At 41.6% G+C, this 19,607-nt stretch overlaps 1 protein-coding gene across 1 annotated transcript in view; it reads left to right on the top strand.

Annotated features, from left to right (window-relative positions):
* The window catches only part of tmtc1 (transmembrane O-mannosyltransferase targeting cadherins 1), a 50,122-nt gene extending 35,842 nt beyond the window's left edge, over positions 1-14,280 (top strand). Inside the window, exons 10-20 of the mRNA XM_030787349.1 lie at positions 2,656-2,823; positions 3,621-3,734; positions 6,700-6,843; positions 7,417-7,525; positions 8,371-8,473; positions 8,674-8,809; positions 8,989-9,133; positions 10,231-10,368; positions 11,386-11,508; positions 12,593-12,670; positions 13,486-14,280. Coding sequence (XP_030643209.1) covers positions 2,656-2,823; positions 3,621-3,734; positions 6,700-6,843; positions 7,417-7,525; positions 8,371-8,473; positions 8,674-8,809; positions 8,989-9,133; positions 10,231-10,368; positions 11,386-11,508; positions 12,593-12,670; positions 13,486-13,611 — 1,384 coding nt within the window. The 3' untranslated portion in view covers positions 13,612-14,280. The remainder of the gene's footprint in view (positions 1-2,655; positions 2,824-3,620; positions 3,735-6,699; positions 6,844-7,416; positions 7,526-8,370; positions 8,474-8,673; positions 8,810-8,988; positions 9,134-10,230; positions 10,369-11,385; positions 11,509-12,592; positions 12,671-13,485) is intronic.
* Positions 14,281-19,607: the final 5,327 nt, after the last annotated feature.

The raw sequence follows: 19,607 nt of genomic DNA, 5'->3' as shown, positions 1-19,607 counted from the left end.
CAGACTATCTGTCAGAATCTTTTGTCTGTCTGTTGCTCTGTCTTTTCTTCTGTTTTTCTCACTCTCTCATGTTGACTCCCTTTCTTCCTTGCTCTTTCACACTGACTCTGTGGAGAATCATTTTGCTCCTGAGCACTACAGCATAGATAGGACACACACACACACATACACAAACAAACAAACATACACATCAAATATACCATATTGACTTATTATGTCACTCATTCTCTCATCCTGCTTATTTTGTAGATTACACACATGCACAAAATCTACCAGAAATCCACATCCCAGCAGCACAGTGATTACATGGCTCTCAGTTTCCTCTCACCTGAAGAAGATTAACTTGATAGGTACTTCTTGAAATAATAAATTGATCCTGCTTGGCTTCAGGTAAACATGCAGCTCTGATGGGAATTGTGAGGTACAAGCACCATTAGCTTTAGCATATGCCCTGTACCCACTGCACTCGTGGGAATGTGAGAATGGTCATTAACTATTGATAAATACCTGCATTATCAGTGTGACTGACTTTGTTATAGGTTACCTAGACTCGTCCCCACATCCTGGGTAATGTGTGTGTGTGTGTGTGTGTGTGTGTGTCTGTGTAAATGTGAATGCATTGTGTATGGTCCTATAATTTTGTATGCTGTGTGTGTGCAGCAGTGTACCTAGCTGCAGACAGACACACAGACTTTCAGTGAAGGCCAGTTGGTAATGCGTTGCATTGTGCTCAGTAAATTTGATCAGCTGGCATTTGAGGTCAGGTGGGCATTAGTGCGGCATTAAGGATGGCACTGAGCCCTGTGAAGACTGGGTAAATATTAGCAGCAGCAAGGCCGTTAGCTGTGAGAGCAGAAAAGATCAGACAGGAGTGATGGCCATGCAGTCTGTGTGGACAATTTGTCTCTCAACTCACATACACTCTGCACAGCAGCATCACAGGACTGCAGCAAAGGACTGTCAGATACCTCCTCCCTCTCTCTCTTTTTCTCTCTCCCTTTCTCTCTCTCTCTCTTTTTTCTCTTTCTGTCTGTCAGTCTGTAAAATACACACACTCTCTCTCTACTAGAGAATACTGGAAAGGAATATTTATTTCAGTGATTTTATCATTTGAGAGTAAATGCTTCATTATATAGACTGATTATAACAATCAGCACTATGAATAGTGAGTGTGTGCACGCATGTGTTTGTGAGTTTGTGTTTGTGAGTGTGTGTGCATGTGTGTGCATGCATGTGTTCGTGAGTGTGTGTGCGTGTGCGTGTGTTTGCACACATGTGTTTGTGAGTTTGTGTGCGTGTGCATGTGTGAGTGAGTGTGTGTACCTTATTTTTGGAAGGGTGAGGAGATGGTGTTGGCCAGGAAAGGGAGGTGTCTGCAGGCCAAATATAAGTATCCTGTGGAGGAGGGTGGATAGAGAGCCAGAAATGGGAATGAAAATACACAGAGGAATATACAATTGTGAACACTAAATAGAAACATACAATATATGTGTACATATTAGGAATAGCATACTGGAGTATGGTGCTGGGAATAAGGAGATGTTTTGTACAATATATTAGACATACAATCCATATAATAAAATACAGAAACATACAGATACAGTGTGCATACAGAGAAACACACATGCTCACACAGTCTGGCAGCCGGTAAAGACATCACCTGGAGGAGAAAGCTTGTCAAACAGTGTTGAACTCCAGACATTGTTATGGTTCTTATTGTTATGTCTCTGTGGTAACAGGGTGGTACACCTTGGGCCTGAATTGTAAAGAACAGGTTTGCAAGAGTTTCCTGTTTCAAGGAATTATTGTTGTGTGATCCTGCTAAATGTGTGTGTGTGTGTGTGTGTGTGTGTGTGTGTGTGTGTGTGTGTGTGTGCGAGAGAGTGTGTGTGTGCGAGAGAGTGTGTGTGTGTGTGTAAACAGGCACTTTTAGATTATTAGATTATTTCCAAGATGACATCCAACTACTGAGCAGCCCAGAAATACTGATACCAAAAAATTTATAACATTGTATTTTGTTGCATGAATGTGAAACTTCATGAATGCACCTGGGATAAAAATAAACTTACAGACAGTCTGTGAGGTTCTTCATGAGTTTGTTAAGACGACAGGAGACCAAAGACAGCAACTGAGAATAATGACACCCACACATGCTTTTTTCCACTCTCTTGATGCTTCCAATTTTAATCCTGCAGCAATTGCGATTTCCAAAACTACAGGGATTCTTCATATGTACATGCAGTACACACACACACACACACATACACATATGCGCGCGCACACACACACACGCACACACATACACACAAGAGCATTCTTTTAGTTTTGAGTACCTCCCACAGTATCTTTATGCTGGTATTCTCAGAGAGACTACTGCTTTCTCATTATGACAAGGAGACTGAATAGCTCTGTGTATCTTTGTGTGTGTGCGTGTGTGTGTGTGTCTTTGTGTGTGCGTGTGTGTCTTTGTGTGTATACATGTGTGTATGTGTCTTTGCGTGTTCATAATGCTTCTCAGAATCAGTCTCTCTTATTGTTAATGAAATACTATTAAGGAATCACGTCAAGTTAAAACTAAATGTACTCTCTCTCTCTCTCTCTCGCTCTCTCTCTCTCTCTCTCTCTCTCTCTCTTTCTCTCTCTTTTTCTGTGTAGTATGGGTTACTGTATTCTGGTGGTGCATGGTTTAAACCGGCTGTGCTCGGTGGTTGGTCGTTGGGGTGCTACAGCTCTCACCGTCTCCATGCTGCTGCTGCTACTGCTCTTCTCCTGGAAGACTGTCCAACAGAATGAGATCTGGCTCTCCAGAGAGGCTCTCTTCAGGTGAGCCTCTGTGAGAGAGTGTGTGTTGCAATCTCTCTCTCTCTCTCTCTCCCTCTCTCTCTCTGTCTCTGTCTCTGTCTCTCTGTCTCTGTCTCTCTGACACACACTTACACTTGCACTCACACACACACACACACACACATACACACACACACACTAAGACGCCTAGCCATATATAGTAAATTTGGCATGCACATGTATGCATGAGATGAGAGACAAACCAGGATCTTCCTGTGTATGGTAATCTGTCTACCACACCATTTATCGACTGTATTCTTGTGTTTATTACACAAAATAATCCCACATCATAGCACTGTTACACTTCACTGATGCTCTGTTTAAGAAAGACTGCTCCTTTTCAAATATGCTTGCTCTCAGTGTTTGGCTCTATTCATTTATGTGGTGGACAGTTGTTTTTATAGACGTCAAAGCTGAGGCAAAATGAATCCTATATCTTCTCTCATATGTGACATCTTCATATTGTGTGTATTTGCACGTGTGAGTGTGTGTGTGTGTGTGCGTGTGTGTGTGTGTGTGTTGTGCTGTCTGGTCCATTGTGCTGAGCTCTGTTCTCTCTCTCGGGGTAAGCTTTCATAAAAAGCTATACTGATGTATTTGTGTTCTTTTCTTTTGTACTGTTTGAATACCTACCAGCATTAACAAATCTGTGTGTGGGTGGCATTATGTATTCCAAAACCCTACATAATAAATGTCTCTCTCTCTCTCTCTCTCTCTCTCTCTCTCTCTCGCTCTCTCTTCCCCTCCCTCCCTCTCTCTCTCTCTCTCTTCCTGTTCAGATCTGGCATTCAGACTGTGCCCCACAATGCTAAAGTTCATTATAACTACGCTAACTTCCTGAAGGATAAAGGACGAAACCAGGAAGCCATCCACCACTATAAAACTGCCCTCAGGTTAGTGTGTGTGTGTGTGTGTGTGTGTGTGTGTATCTGTATCAAAGTAACACTTTGACCTTTACAGCTCTTCATTTAGTCTCTCACTATGTGTGTCTCAGAGTTGCTAAAACACATAGACTGAAAATCAGACTATTAAAACCCAGCATCACACTCAGAGTCTGTTAGTGTGGAAGAAAAACAAAACAATGCCTCATCATTATGTTCCGTGGCAACAGTCCTGTTTACACCACATCTCAGGAGATATCATTAAACTAACAGACACTGGGGTTCAGTTGTCGCAGCCTCTGACAGTCAATACCTCTGTGTCATCCTCAGAAAGTCTCTGGAATTTATTTCATGTCATTTATAGCGTCTTTGGGCATCTCTCTCTTTCTCTCCCTCTCCCTCTCCCTCCCTCCCTCTCCCTCCCTCCCTCTCTCTCTCTCTCTCTGTTCTTCTCCCCTCCCCCACTCAGTTTGCTCACACTTTCTTTTATTTTCCATCTTTCACTTCTTTCACTTTTATGACCTTTAATCTGCTTGTGTTGTTGCTTTGACCCCCCTGGGCTGAGGATTCAGATGGGCAGTTACCATGGTAATGAGCTCTTGCTCACACCATGAAGGAACTGCTTGCGATAGAATTACTTAGTTTTATAACATCCCCCAAGCTGTCAATCAACAGGAAATTATGATTGCCAGTTGAATTGGCTGCAGCCCTCTGTTCAGCACACACGTAAACCCATCCCTCCGCATTCCAACATACATGCATATGCAGTCTCTTACGCTCCAGAGAGAGAGAGAGAGATGGAGAGGACATGTGGATTTTTCCTCAGTAATAAATAGAATGGAGTTACATGATGAACACTCCTGTATATGACTTTGAGAACGCTGTAATGTTTGCACTGATTCCTTCATGTGTAGTCTCACCAGCTTTAAATTGGTCAGTTTATACAGCCATATCCTGTGGTAATTACAGAGTATTGGATGATTCCTTGTAGTGGATATACATGTATATTCATATTCATTCTGAATATGTGATGGATTTGCACACCCTTAAGAAATGAGAATAACAACTCAGTGTCAGAGTAGCAGAGTAGACCCCTGTCTTTAATGCTTTCTCTCTATCTCTCTCTCTATCTCTCTGTCTCTTTCTCTCTCTCTCTCTCTGTCTCTTTCTCTTTGCCACCTTTCTCCCAAATACTCTCATTCAGCTTATTCTCTGTTGTCAGTGCAGAGACACAAACACTGGTGCTAATCCCTTTTGTTCTGTCAGGGTTCCTTTAATCTCCCTGCAGACCACATACCACTGCAAAATGTAGCCTTCACTGCCCATTCAGCACGGAGGCTTTCTTGCTTCTCATTCTAACACACACACACACACACACACACAGAAAATACCAACTATATTGGGCACTTTAGGGACATCAACAGCTAATAGTACTGATTTTCCCAACTATGATGCTTTTATAAAAATGGATAAGTGAAAGTTGTCTAGACGGCTCTGTAGAGGCGGAATGGCACATGCAGAGAGAATTGCTCTGTGTTAGCTTTAAGCTGAGTGTCAGATCTCTGTTTCTCTCTCTTCTCTGTGTTTGATTCTCAGAGGGATAAATGATTGGGTAGGGTCTGTGTGTAGCTGTGGGCTAAAGAGAGTTATGTGGGTTATATTTAGTGTAAGGAGACCTGCACTGCTATTACTCTCCGTAAAGGCCGTCTGGATTTTAAAGCACTTAGCTTTCATCCTGTGTGTTGATCAATAACCTTCCCCCTAGCCAGTCATTACGTTAAATCCTTCAATACAAGCCTTTTTTATGTGTCTGTGTCTGTGTCTGTGTTTATAGCTTAAGTTTTGCAGTCTCCCAGTATATGCCTTTGTGCCATCTCTTTTCGGTGTATTCGCTACAAGTTTACTAAGTTTCCTTTGTAATTGATTGACAGTGCCAGGTAATCATAATGTACGGAATGCTGGACAGGAATTTGGCTTCCTGAGATCTGTTTTTCTTTTTGGAAGATTACGGTTCAGTTTCACACAGATGAACTGCCAGCAGAAAGATCTGGTTGTGTTATTCTGGTTGTGTTACTCTGGTTGTATTACTCTGGTTGTGTTACTCTGGTTGTGTTATTCTGGTTGTATTTCTCTGGTTGTGTTGCTCTGGTTGTGTTGCTCTGGTTGTGTTACTCTGGTTGTGTTATTCTGGTTTTGTTGCTCTGGTTGTGTTGCTCTGGTTGTATTATTCTAGTTGTGTTGCTCTGGTTGTGTTATTCTGGTTGTGTTGCTCTGGTTGTATTTCTCTGGTTGTGTTGCTCTGGTTGTATTACTCTGGTTGTGTTGCTCTGGTTGTGTTATTCTGGTTGTGTTGCTCTGGTTGTGTTGCTCTGGTTGTGTTGCTCTGATCGATTGAGATGCTGCTCTAACCCTGGCTCAGGGGTGACAGTTCATCAGTGTAAAAATGGGAATTTGTCGTTCATTTTGTATAAGCTGGGGCCAGGGACTGTAGATCTGTCCAGTAATTCCACCAACACTTTTATATATACAGTAAACCAGCCCTGTCTCACCCCGCATCCTTGACTGAGGTGTTCTGTTCTCTTACTGCCAAGTTTTACTGCATGTTTGTTGATTACACACTTTATCTCCTATGCTCCTTTGGAGAATTTGTAAAGCAGTTCATGATGTTACATCAAAACGGATTGTTCAGATTCAGATATTGTCAAGAAATGTAGTCAAAATAACTATCACTGTTTAAAAGACAAGTCAATCAGCGTCTCTTAGATCTTATATGTATTGAGCAATAGGTTTCCCTATACTGTAATTTTAAGGGTTTTCGGTCAACATCCAAGTTGTGAAAATCTGTTATCTACTGGGATAACTTGCTGTACTTTCCTTACCTTTGAACGTCCTTCGTAGTGAAACAGAAAGTGCATTTGTGGTCAGCAACGCTGATCTCTTTCTTTGTTTGTTTCTTTCTGTCGATCTTTCTTTGTAGACTGTACCCAAAACATGCAAGTGCCATGAATAACCTGGGCACGCTGACACGCCACCCAGAGGAGGCTGAGCGCTACTACAAGAGAGCACTGGAAATAAATCCCCAACACAACAGAGCACTGTTCAACCTGGGCAACCTGCTCAAGTACGCACACACACATACTCTCACACACACATACACACACACACACACACACACACACATACACACACATACACATACACACATATACACACACACATACACACACAAACACACTCACACACACACACACGCACACACACACACACACACACACGTTCACATCAGCGTCATGTCTCAGATTTTTTCTGCATAGCCATCATACTTGTTATGTATTGTGTTGTCTTACATATCTGTTTTACTCTACCATATTTGTGCGTGTGTTTGTGTGTGTGTGTGCGTGAGCGTGTATATCTGTACACATTGCTGTCTCCAACAGGATGTTATGCATTTGCTCCTGCACACTGAATACCTAATGAACAGCCATAGTCAATACTGACAATATAAATGGCCTGAATTACAGAGGCACACGTCAACAGTACATAACAGACAGAGCAAAGACACACATTACACATTACACATTATTCAGGAGTGTGTCTGTAAGAGTGAGGATGATGATCATTGTTGTAATTCTGTGAATCGAACAAAGGAGATGATGATGATGATGATGATGATGATGATGGTGATGCCATTCAGGTCCCAGGGGAAAGAGGAAGAGGCTGAGAACATGCTGAAGGATTCTATCCACTTTGGTCCACACTTTGCTGATGCTTACTCAAGCCTAGCCTCCCTCTACGCCGAACAGGTCCCTCCTTTCTCTCTCTCTCTCTCTCTCTCTCACACACACACACACACACACACACACACACTTTACTGGCATGATAAAATGATATGCTTGTATTAACAAAGCATGGACGGAACAGAAATGTTTAATAATGTAACCAGTTAGTCAGTCATTTTACGCTCGTAATAACTCGTCTATGCCTGTTAAATATGACAGAAAAGCAGTAAGATTCCTTAACTTGATTAAGTTTATCCATAGTCCATCAGACTGGTCTCCACCACAGCACTACTGGACTGCTTAATCATCTCTCTCTCTCTCTCTCTCTCTCTCTCTCTCTCTCTCTCTCTCTCTCTTTCTCTCTCACTCTCTCTCTCTCTCACTCTCTCTCTTTGTCTCCCACTGCTGACCTCCCACAGTTTTCTTGCCTTTAGACAATTTAATTAGCAGCTGCTTGAGTTAGATTAAAATCCATTGTAGATTTTGAATTTGAAATGTCATTGTTGATTTAGATCGGATATTATTCTCATATGCTGGGTGAAAATTAAAAACCGTTGCTGTAGATTTACTCAGCTTTGCAAAAATACTCGCTGCTGCTGTGACTGTGGAGTGAAATTAAAATCCAACGCTGTAGATTTAGGGAGTTGAATTAAAACTTTTGCTGTAGATAGTAGGATTAAGCAGCATGTGTGGTTCTTATCAATGCCTCAAGGCAAAGAGAATATCTGTTTTGGGCTGTACAGTTAAACCCACACACACAAAGATATTCTGGGACACCACCGTTACAACACAAGCAATTTCACACTAGTCAGTAGATAAGATGCCGTTTTTACTCTGTATTTTAACAGATACATTTTCATTTTTTATAGAAACGTGTTGAGGAAGCAAATGAAATGTACTTGCGTGGCATTGAGAATTGTCCCGAAAATTCCGACCTTCACAACAACTATGGTGTGTTCCTGGTGGATACTGGTGAGTGATCCTGCGCACAGGACCAGACGGTCTCTGTGTGCCCAGGCTGCTCATATCTGCCATTGGAATTGCACGCTATTCAATTTGGTTCATTTTTTTTGCTTTGGCTGATTTGACGTGTGGAAATTATTTTTTCACCTTCTCTCTCTCTCTCTCTCTCCATCTCTCTCTTTCTATTTCTCTCTCTCTCTCTCTCTCAGGTAATGCAGCACGCGCTGCCATTCATTACCAGCAAGCTGTCCGGCTGAAGCCAGCACATTACGTTGCCATGGTGAACCTGGGCCGTCTGCTGCGTTCCTCCAATGATAACAAAGAAGCAGAAACATGGTATAAGAGGTAAGCCCTAAAACACTGTTAATCAAGAACACAACCAACAAACTAACAAACAAGAAAGCATTTTGTCATAAGATAGTGTAACAAGGAACTATCTGATATCTTATCTGCTCAGCTCTTCTCATGTAGATTTATAGCCTCAACACTGAAAAATCGCCTCTTGTGTGTGTGTGACTTCACAGAGCCCTTCAGGTGGCGCGTAAAGTGGACATCCTGACCCCACTGGGAGCACTGTATTACAACACAGGCCGATATGAGGAGGCCATGGAGGTGTACAGAGAGGCTGCCGCCCTGCAGCCCGACAGCACCGACGTTTGGCTCGCACTGGTGAGAATGGAAAACTTAGAGCATCCTCCGTTCAGTCCCAGTCAGTCTCACGTTTAAAGCCTTTCAGCTGGCTTCAGTGTCTTCAGTTTCATCTGTACAGGATTTTGTGCAGTAGAGGATACAGCATTCACATGAGGGTGAAACTGTTCCAAACTTAATCATGTTCATTAGAGCTCTTGGCACTGAAACACTTATGTTTATAACATTTGACATGTTAGTGCTGATTATAAGGATTAGTGGTGTTGATTGGGAAATTATAATGTAAGTGATTTTTCCCTAATTGTAATATTAGTTTCGTGGTCAGTTTTGTCCTCTGTGATACCCAATAAAATGCTGTGACCAAACAAGCACCTTGATAAACGTCATTGCCTCCTAAGACTTAGGTTGGCAGTTCTTAGATGTGACAGTACCTCAGACTGGAGCATATGAGGGTTTTGGTCTATTCTTAGCCATAGCCTGTACATCACTGGAAATGTGAATCTCTTTGTAAAGCATTCTGTACACCACAAAATTCTCTGTGCTGAATCACAGACTTGTTGGTATGTGGAGAAAGGAGGATGTTGTAAAAGTCGTTGAACTGTGTGTTTAGACTGGTGTCTGACTCACTGACTGCAGATAGACAGTGTGCTGGTCTGTCTGAGGGCAACACTGTGTTCCTTCTCTCTCACTTTGAGATTTCCTTCACTAATGAATCCTCCAGAGAGGCTCCACTGCTGTTCAGAGCAGTGTCCAAGTCTTCACTGAGGAACTGAAAACCAGACCTCTTCATGCCTGCGCTTCATATTAAAAAAGACAATAGTTGCTCTGACAGATTTTAGTCATCGCCAAGAAAGCTTAAACAAAGTGCATCAGGAGAAATTTAATGAACAAACTGTGATGCATAGCTAACAGAGACTAACGTTTGTTGCATATGACTGCATATGACTTTCCGTAGAGGAATGTCAAACTGCATTAACAGTGATTTGTGTGTGTGCGCGTGTGTGTGTGTGCATGTGTGTGTGTGTGATTGTGTGTGTAACTGTGTGCGTGTGTGCGTGTGTGTGTTTGCGCGCGTGCATGGTTGTGCGTGTGTGTGTGTTGTTTCCTGTTCTCTTTAGGCTCAGGTTCTGGCCATGGCAGGCCAGGTTAAAGAGGCAGAGACAATGACTCTGGGAATCATATCAAAGAGCAGCAGCTGCATCGAGTGTTACCGCTTATTATCTGCCATCTACAGCAAACGGGGCAACTTCACAGAGGTCTGTGCTTCCGTTTGTGTTTCTTACTTTATTTAGTCATTCATATGTAAATATGCTCTCTTTCTCGTGTTTTTGAGGGAAACACATTCTTAAAAAAATGCTAGTTTTATAAGCTTCAGTGAATTATTTGAAAGGGATCTTTTCCACTTGTTTAAGATTCCATTCAGATGGCTTATTTTTCATTTGATACAGTAATGAAGTTATGAAACTGGATAAATGAAGTGTAGTGTGATTAGAGTGCAAGGGAGATTTGCATACTAACCTTCCACAGGAAGTCATGGGAGGGAGGGGCAGGGCAGGTCATATCTTTATGTGTCCTGTATAACTGCAGTATTATAGTCCCCCTGTGTAATGCAACACCCTCGTCTCCTTAACTTTTTACTCATAATTTTTGCCTTTTTCTCCCTGATTTAGTCAGGGCCAAGTCCCTCTTATTACTATCTGTTTTTACATTTCCTGTGCTGGCTGGGCAGGATGTAGAATATCACATGTCCCTTCTGACACATGTGGAGTCACCCACCGCTTGTTTTTAGCAGACCACAGAGGGCTTTCCCAGAGAGCTGTAACACATGTGGAGCTTCACGCTGTGCTCCCCAGAACTGTCCTCCACTAATCTGGTGGAAGCGCCAGTATCTGGTTACTGTGGTGTTGGATTAGCATTTTTTTCCTGTGCCACTGCATCTCTTTGTGCTCGTATAGATATTAAAGAACTTGTAGATTCCCTCATATGCTTGGAAATAACCTGATTATGATTGAATTGAACATTTTAACTGCTCAGACAAGGAGCTTGATCCTGATTTCCCAGAATGCGCCCTTTTTACAGGACTCTACTGTACTTAAGGAGATTGGTGTAAGAATGTTGCTGTAAATGGACATTTTGTAAATGTGTGTGTGTGTGTGTGTGTGTGTGTGTGTGTGTGTGTGTGTGTGTGTGTGTGTGGTGTGTGGGTGTTCGTGTGTGCGTGTGTGTGTGTGTGTGTGTATGTATGTATGTGCATGTGTGTGCGTGTGTTTCAGGCTTTGGATGCTCTAAATAAAGCCCTGGAGCAGCGGCCATCAGACCCTGCGGTGAGAGCAGAACTGCACTTCTCCATTGGCAACCAGCTCAGAGAAATGAACCAACTAGACAGAGCGTTTGAGGTGATTCATTCTCTCTCTCTGTCTCTGTCTCTCTGTTTCTCTGTTTCTCTCTCTCTCTCTCTCTCTCTCTCTCTCTCTCTCTTTCTCCCTCTCTTTCTCTCTCTCTCTCTGTCTTCTCTCCTCTCCCACACTTTTCCTTGGATGTCTGCCCCTTTTTTGTGCTCCATTTATGCCTTCTCACTCTCTTTTTCTCATCATCCACATTTTCATCCACCTCTCCATTTCTCAGCTCTTCTGTTCTTTGTTCTTTTTCTTCTTCTGTTGTTTTGCGTTTGTAATTAGGTCTATTTATTTATTGCGTTTGTAGTTCTATTTATTCTTCTTCCTGATCTGATAATTGGATGTCTCTTTGACTCACAGCTCAGAAATGAAAAAGAGTGCAAGAACCCAGATGAAAGAGAAAACATATAGAATTTATTAAGCCTGAACCTCATCATTCAGAAGGAGTATTACATTTATGATGTATCATTTATCACCTTTATCAGTTAAACCAGGAGGGGGCAAAAGAAAGGAGAGTGAAAATGTAAACGTATAATACGTTTGATCACCCTATCAATCAGATTTATCAGATTATTTATCTGCTTGTTTAAAATACACAACAGGCCTCACAGGAAGGGAGAGTCTCCCTTTTTATCTGTTTGGCCATATTCAATCATTTGTTTCTTGGATTTCCTGGAAACTGAATGTCTGGTTTTGATCTGGGTTTGGATGTCAGCCAGTTTTGCCTCTTTCTTGGTTCTTTTCATGGCTTTGCCTATTTCTCTCTTCCCTTCACGGCAAAAAGAACTGATGACGTCACACTGGTTTCATGTTAAGAAGCTGGCATGCTGAAAGGTGTTGATTAGGTGTCCCAGTTTCTTTCTCAAGACTGTTTTAGGTCGCTAGAGTAGAATATGGGCTTTTGTTACAGAACTTCAGAGGCATTTACTTGTTACACATATAGAAATGCCTGATAAAAATAAACACTCAGGTAACAACTTTAAAATCACCTCAATGTGTAAAGCTGTAGTGCCCTCTAGTGTCTGTGTGATTCTAAAACTGATCATTTAATGAAATTAAAGATGTCAGGTTGCTTTTTTCACAGAGCTATAAGCTTGCTGTGGAACTCAAGCCTGACCAATCACAAGCCTGGATGAACATGGGTGGAATTCAGCACATTAAGGTAGTGTACACAGAGACCATGACCTCCAAATAGCTGACTTCAACAGCCTAGTGATGTTCTAACTGTAGGAGTACGTTTATGAAATTACATATTAATTGGTCTTGGAATGCATGAATGAAAATAGAAGATGAGGTTTTCTTATCCTACGGATACATTTGTTTAACACGATTCCTCTACAGATTTAATGAACGGAAGCTACACATATCCCTATATGCAGAGCATATGTTTTTGACACTCCATGTTTTGATCAAAAGGCCATATATTAGTATATGTGAAAACTGACAAAAATACTGAGTGATTAAAGTATACACTGCATACAGTGAGTTTCCTAAATTCTGTGTGCAGTTCTGCAGACTGGCAGCTCTCACCAGGAGTGTGTCTTTTTGGATTTAACATAATCCTGACAGCAGTATACCTGTGGGAAACAGTGTGGGGATAAATAGAAGCAATTAGAACATAATGTAATAGAATTGAACAGAATAGAATAATGTATGGTATGTTCCACTTGGTCTATATAGTGAAAGTTTGGTCATTATGTTGTGGTAAGAACTTTTCGTGAATAGAGTAGAATTTTGTCCATGTGGCTGACTTGGTAGCAGCAAAAATATTATGTTAATAAGCTATCTCTAAGGCAAACTACCTCAAAGGCAAACAATGGACTGAGTGAAGAAAATCAAATACAACAGAATTTGACTGGTGTGACAATGATTCATGTATGTGAATGTATGTGCCTGTTGCCCTGAGAGACAGTTTGAACTACAGTGATTATGATACAATAGAATATAATTTGCTTAAACTCTAAAAATCCTCTGTAGGGTGATTATGCAGCAGCGAGAATGTATTACCAGAGAGCACTGCTCCTGACCCCCAGTTCCAAACTACTCAAGGAGAACCTCGCCAAACTCGACCGGCTGGAGAAAAGACTACAGGGCACCAAGTGAACAACACTTGGCACCAAACAGAGAACATGACATGTGGCAGGCAGCGTGGAATACTAATGTGGAGCAGTACATCAGGGCTAGACCCGTGGGACTGGAGAAACAGGGTATGGTTGCCAGGTGATGCCCATGCAAATGCGCAGCACATGGGATCACCTACAGAAGAGACCACAATCAGGGAAGACCATTAGCATACACAAGCCTAGACCTGATGTATCCAGATGCTCACCTGAAGTTTGAGGAGAGGGCTGGATGGATTTTTCTGACATATCGGGAGTATTTTCTGGAACATTATATTTAAAACGCAAAGGGTTAATGGCTTTGTTGAAACCATCAATGAAATGCTGCATTTTTATACTGGATGGATAAGGGGGAATGTGTCAATGTGTGTCTCTTAACACACACACACACACATACACACACACACACACACTCCCACCCAGCCATCCCAAATAGGTTTAATCTGAATAAGCTTTAACTGAACTCTGAACTGATATTAGAGGAGTACTTATGTTTCCTTTATTAGATTTGAAATTGTTGTTGATTTTAATTTTATATGTATATGCAGAAAAGCCTTGCTGAAGTTTTGCACTGGCTCTCAGTTCAGCTTTTGCTTCAGCATTGAGCATGCATGAGTGGACAGACTCACTCTTCTCCATTCTGTCCTGCTACTTTTCATTCTGCGTGTGCTACTGTGTTCTGTGAACACGGCACGTCCCACGTTTCACTGTGTGAGAGAAAAGAGATGGTTTGCCTGTGTGTTTTTTTGTTTGTTGGTAAATGGATATTTTTTTAATGGAAGTGTTAAAAATCATTTAATCAGCCGGTTAATTAACTGAACAAGGTGTGTGTATGGATATGCACATGTCACAGGTTCCTTTTCCTGTCTGCTTATTGTAATATTTTATTCTTATGCTACTGTAATTTTGTTTATGTTTTGATGGTCTAATTTTTATATCATTTTGAATGCTCCCATCAATGTAGAATGTATTATGGACTAAAGGCAACTTGACCTGTGTGAAGACTTACATATCAGCACTTATTGTTTGTGTTACAGAGCAGAAATCATGCAAACTATATGAAGAAGACCACAGAAAATAATATATGATGATGTCAGTGACCACAGTTACTGATGTAGTGTCCATTGTTGCTTTCTAACACCCCATATCATTAACTTTGGTTACCAGTAGTAACCAAACCCCAGCATTTCATTGCAGTGCACTTTGTAAAATAATGTATAAATACTGTATAAAATATTTACTTCAAAACAATGCTGCTTACTACCTTGCTTGGGTTTTCTTTAATACTGCACCACGAATTATTAGAGGAGTGTACGTCTCATGCTCGCATACATCTGTACAGCTTTGAATGAAGGTGAGAGAAATATTGTATCTTGAGCTGCAGATTTAGAGAAGGAGCTGGTGTTTTGCAGTAATTTGATAAGGTATCTACATCTGACAATGAAGAATGACATCCCAAAACCAATTAAAAAGTGACGCTGTGAAGAGTGAAGGTTGTAGTTAACGGCTGTGAACCGTGTTTTCATGTGTTACCGTTAAGAGGAGTGAAGGTAACATCTTGATGTTGAGTTTGCAAATACTTGTTAATTATGTACCTGATGCAGTATTGCTAAATTCATTCATTCATTCATCCATATGTTCGTTTATTCATTCATTCATTCGTTCGTTCAGCTGGCTCGCTATTGTATCAACGCCCTCTCCATTAATGGTCACTGTATGCCCTCATTGTAGTAGTTCATTCTGTGGTCAGTAGGGGGCAACAGAGGACTAAAATGCCATGATTACTCCAAAATACTTTTTCCGCTTGAGGTAATGTTGCCGATGATCTCAAATACAATCAGAAACTAGGCTGACTTGAACAGCCATATGGTTAAATAGTAAAACCTTGTACAGATTGTTAGTTCAATCTCATGCTCAAGCAAAAGACACTTTGAGCAAATGATGGGATGTTTGCAGGAAGTTGCCAGAAAAACTGGTCTATGTAAAATAGTGACTATTAATTGCTGGTCAAGGGATTGACAGACTGCTGGTGGTGACCTGGACTTAGCAAAGTCTTCATAGTCTTCTTGTATATCTGGAGTCAATGCCATGGGAGCAGACACCAATCCCCGAGTTGGAAATTTGATTACTGTGAGAAACTGTATCTGAACAGTATTTGGGTGAGCAATGGATGTGAACAATAGATGGTTCATTTCATAAAGATGTGGGCTATCTGATACAAACAGGGATAAGCTCTTTAGAGATTAGATAACTCCAGTAGTGGGGTGAGAAAGTTGGAATGGTAAGGAAACTGTGAAGATTGTTCAGTTATGTCAAGGGTGAAGAAACTCCAAGAGAGGAGATATAAATGGTGGTGGGTTAACAAGCTTGACTCCACTCTTTTGTCAGTGTAAATTCATCAGTACTCATAGACTGTCCTTCTTTTTAAATCAGCTTTGAGGAGCCGAATAAAAGTACATGTGATGTCCTTTTACATTCTACATACACTCAGTCATTCCAATAGAGGTATTTTGCAATACATTGCACTACAGACACTGGAGTTAAAAAAACAAAAAACAAAACACAATAGCTACTCAACAGGCATCAATAAGTCATAATATAAGGTAATAAGAACATAGAGGAAAAAATAGTAGAGAAGGTAAAGCGTTCATGGTCTGTGTGATCAAACAGCAGCACCCTTAGCCATCATTTAAAAACCTTACAGTGTAGGACTTAAAAAAAAGAAAGAGAGAAATCAAATGTTATGTCCGTCCACCTAGTGTGTCAGTCATGCAGTAACAAGATGGTCCATTGTATTGCCTGCAGATCATGATTTGCCACCATATAAAACAAAACAATGGCTGCAATGAAAATTCACACAGCATTGTAATCACCTCTGCACCTCTGTCTTAATAGAAAGGTTATGCGTTTACATATTAATACCTCAGTGTATTGTATGTTTACAATATTATTACATTAATCATTTTTTTGATTGATTTTTGTTCCTTTCCTTTTTGTCTTTGTGAAATTTCGTTCCTTTTGGACTTATAAAAGCTAGCTGTTCAGAGCATTATTAAGGATGATCAAAAACTTCTTTAAACAGTAAGTGTGATCCATTGTTGTATCTTTATTATCTAACTTTGGCAAAACTGTGCTCCTATCCCAGGGCTAGCTAATTGGAGTCAGCACTCTGCTTTCTGTGTAAGAGCCATCGAGTGCCAGGCACATCCTTTCCCTGACCTTGACAATGAGACTGAGTGTGTGTGAGTGTGTGTGTGGCGCGCATGTGTGAGTGTGTGCGTGTGTGTGCGCGCGCATGTGTGAGTGTGTGTGTGCGTGTGTCACTGTGTGTGTGTGTGTGTGCATGCGAGCGTGCGTGCGTGCGTGTGTGTGTGTGTGGGCAGAAGGGAGGGGTTGCATGCATATGTGAGAATGAGAGAGGGAGTGAGTGGGAGAGGGGCTGCAGTCCTACGTTCCTGCCTGCACTGCAGTTCTCCTGTATAGTAAATGGGGATTTAAGAGCAGTGAGGGACACTTGGCACTCTGCTACACACACTGACAACTAGCAGTGGGATGCTGGGAGTGTGTTAGTGCATGGATGATACAGATACAACGCACTGTAAGTAGCACACATCCAGGCTAATTTGGTGCTGCGCTATGTTACATCTGTCTGTGTGTGTGTGTGGGTGTGCGTGCATGGGTGTGTGTGTGTACTATTTAGACAGAATGTGTCATATAGATAGCATTGTTATACCACAGTGGCCGTCATCAGGAAGGATTGGTAATTGTATATATGATACTGTATTTTGGCAATCTCTCTCTCCATTTGAGGTAATTCCTTTCTCTCTGTTAAGCAGAGGTGTTACTACAGTTACCAGTGTTAGGCTGTGACTGTGTGAGACTTTGCACTTGTCCTAGCAGTAGCGGGTAAAATATCTGCTTAAGATACACTGAGTGTGCAAAGAGTGAGGAAGTTTCAGTATCTATCATCAGTCACCATCTTTGAAGACATAAGTGTTGTTGTGTGTGTTGTTGTATTTGTGATTTTGTGATGTGTCTGTATTTGTGTCTTTGCGATTCTGTCTATGTGTAATTCTGTCTGTCTAGATGATCTGTCTTTCATCTGTCAAATTTCATCTGTATGTGATTCTGTCTGTGTGTAATTTCACGTCTGTGTGTGTATGTATGTGTGTCTGTGTGTGTGTGTGTGTGTGTGTGTGTGCGTGCGCGCGTGTCTGAATGTCTGATTATACTGGCGTGGCTGTGTACCTGTCTCTGTGTGTGTTTATTACACCAAATCTGACCAGGTTTGTACTCACACCCTCACTGTGCTGTAATCAGCATAATCACTGTCTCCTCAGAACCACAGACAGTTCTTCAGACAGTTCTAAAATAGACTTAATCACTCACAGGAGCACCTGAAGGGGATCAAGATTTGCTCAGTAGAAGTCTATCACTCAGAAAGGACCTCAGAAAGCAGAACCTGCATCCTAAATGTCTGTCACTCTCAGACAGAGCTGCTCTAATGCCCTATATCTCTCTGTTAGTGATTCAGGGAGAATATGAAAGATTTATCAAAGCGTGCAGGCAGACACTGAGGGAGGACCTGAGAGAAAGCAAGGCAGTTTATCTAATGGGACTCGACACGGCAATGTTCTGTGATCAAACCAACGGTCGTTTTAGGTCACACGTTTCAAGCTGGAGTGACCTTTAACCTCTGGCCAGTTGAAACTCAGCAGGTGATCTAATCTCAGCCTCATGGATCTTTTTTTAACGGTGAACATGCTCTGTTCTCTCTCTGTTTGTCTGTATCTGATGGTTTTGTTTCTCTGACACCAGTTTGACACTGAGCGGAAAATGTGGATGTGAATGTTAGTATTTCTGTAAGTCTTTGCACATGCACTACATTGCGCTTGTTGTGCAGGTATGCTCATGCTGTGTGTGTGTATGTATGTATGTATGTATGTATGTATGTGTGTGTGTGTGTGTGTGTGTGTGTGTGTGTGTGTATGCATGTGCATGTGTCTACATGCATACATATTTACCCTCTCTAAGCAGTAGGCTGCTGTCTACCTTGGCTCGTACATAATCCCTGTGTGTCTCTCTGTAGGGGGCACTCCCCGCTGCCAGCTCCTCACCTGACTTAGATAGATGTTACTTCAACCTGACCCTACCTCTCTCTGGAACCCACAGAAACTAACAGAAGACAGTGGGAGAGATAGGCCGCAAGATTTACTGTGGAGTGGGGTAAAGCAAGGATTTGAGGGTAAGAGAGAAAAAATAAAGACAGAACTAATATAATACAGGGGTTCAAAATTGCAAAGCTGAGTTAGTCTTGTGATAAAGTAGTTAAAAACTGAATTAGTCTTGTTATAGAGTAGTTTGCAATTTACACGTGGTGATAATGCTGCTCTCTAGTCTGTTGATATTAGTGAGGCTTTAGCACTGCTCTGTTACACTGAAAGATCACACAGCGGTTCTCTGTTGGGGGGGTAATTCCTATCTTAGTAGCAATGTGCGGTTGGCCTAAGTGAGCTGAAAACGTGTTTCACACATTTATGCTGACAGTATGCTCTGGGCAATATACTTGGATTCTGCAGTGCGCTGGAAGCCATACATGCTACTCAAACACATTAATAAAAGATATCTTAAAGGCTACTGTTAGTTACATAGTCTATGTAATGTCAATGGTTCGTGATTAACACCGTGACACACAGCCGACCCTATGAGATTTGCACTTTGACAGATTAACTTTGTCGGAATCGTGCAGTCGCACTCGCAAGACACTCACAACTGTCCGTCAGTTGCGTTTATTCATCGATACGGTTGCATTTGTTAAGTGTTGCAGTGCAGCTACCTGCAGTGTGTGCTTTAGGTTATTTGCAGTAAGTACTTGGCATGTCCTCGCTTTTCTGTGAACGCAGCGACCCGTTTTGCTCCTTGCAGGATACAACGCTCAGGGGACCGTCCTCACTAGCTTTAGAGCGCAACCGATACTGA

This window comes from Chanos chanos, chromosome 1 (assembly GCF_902362185.1).
Source record: "Chanos chanos chromosome 1, fChaCha1.1, whole genome shotgun sequence".
NCBI lineage: Eukaryota > Metazoa > Chordata > Actinopteri > Gonorynchiformes > Chanidae > Chanos > Chanos chanos.
The sequence above is the reverse complement of the archived record's forward strand: the minus strand, read 5'-3'. Positions and strand labels throughout refer to the sequence as shown.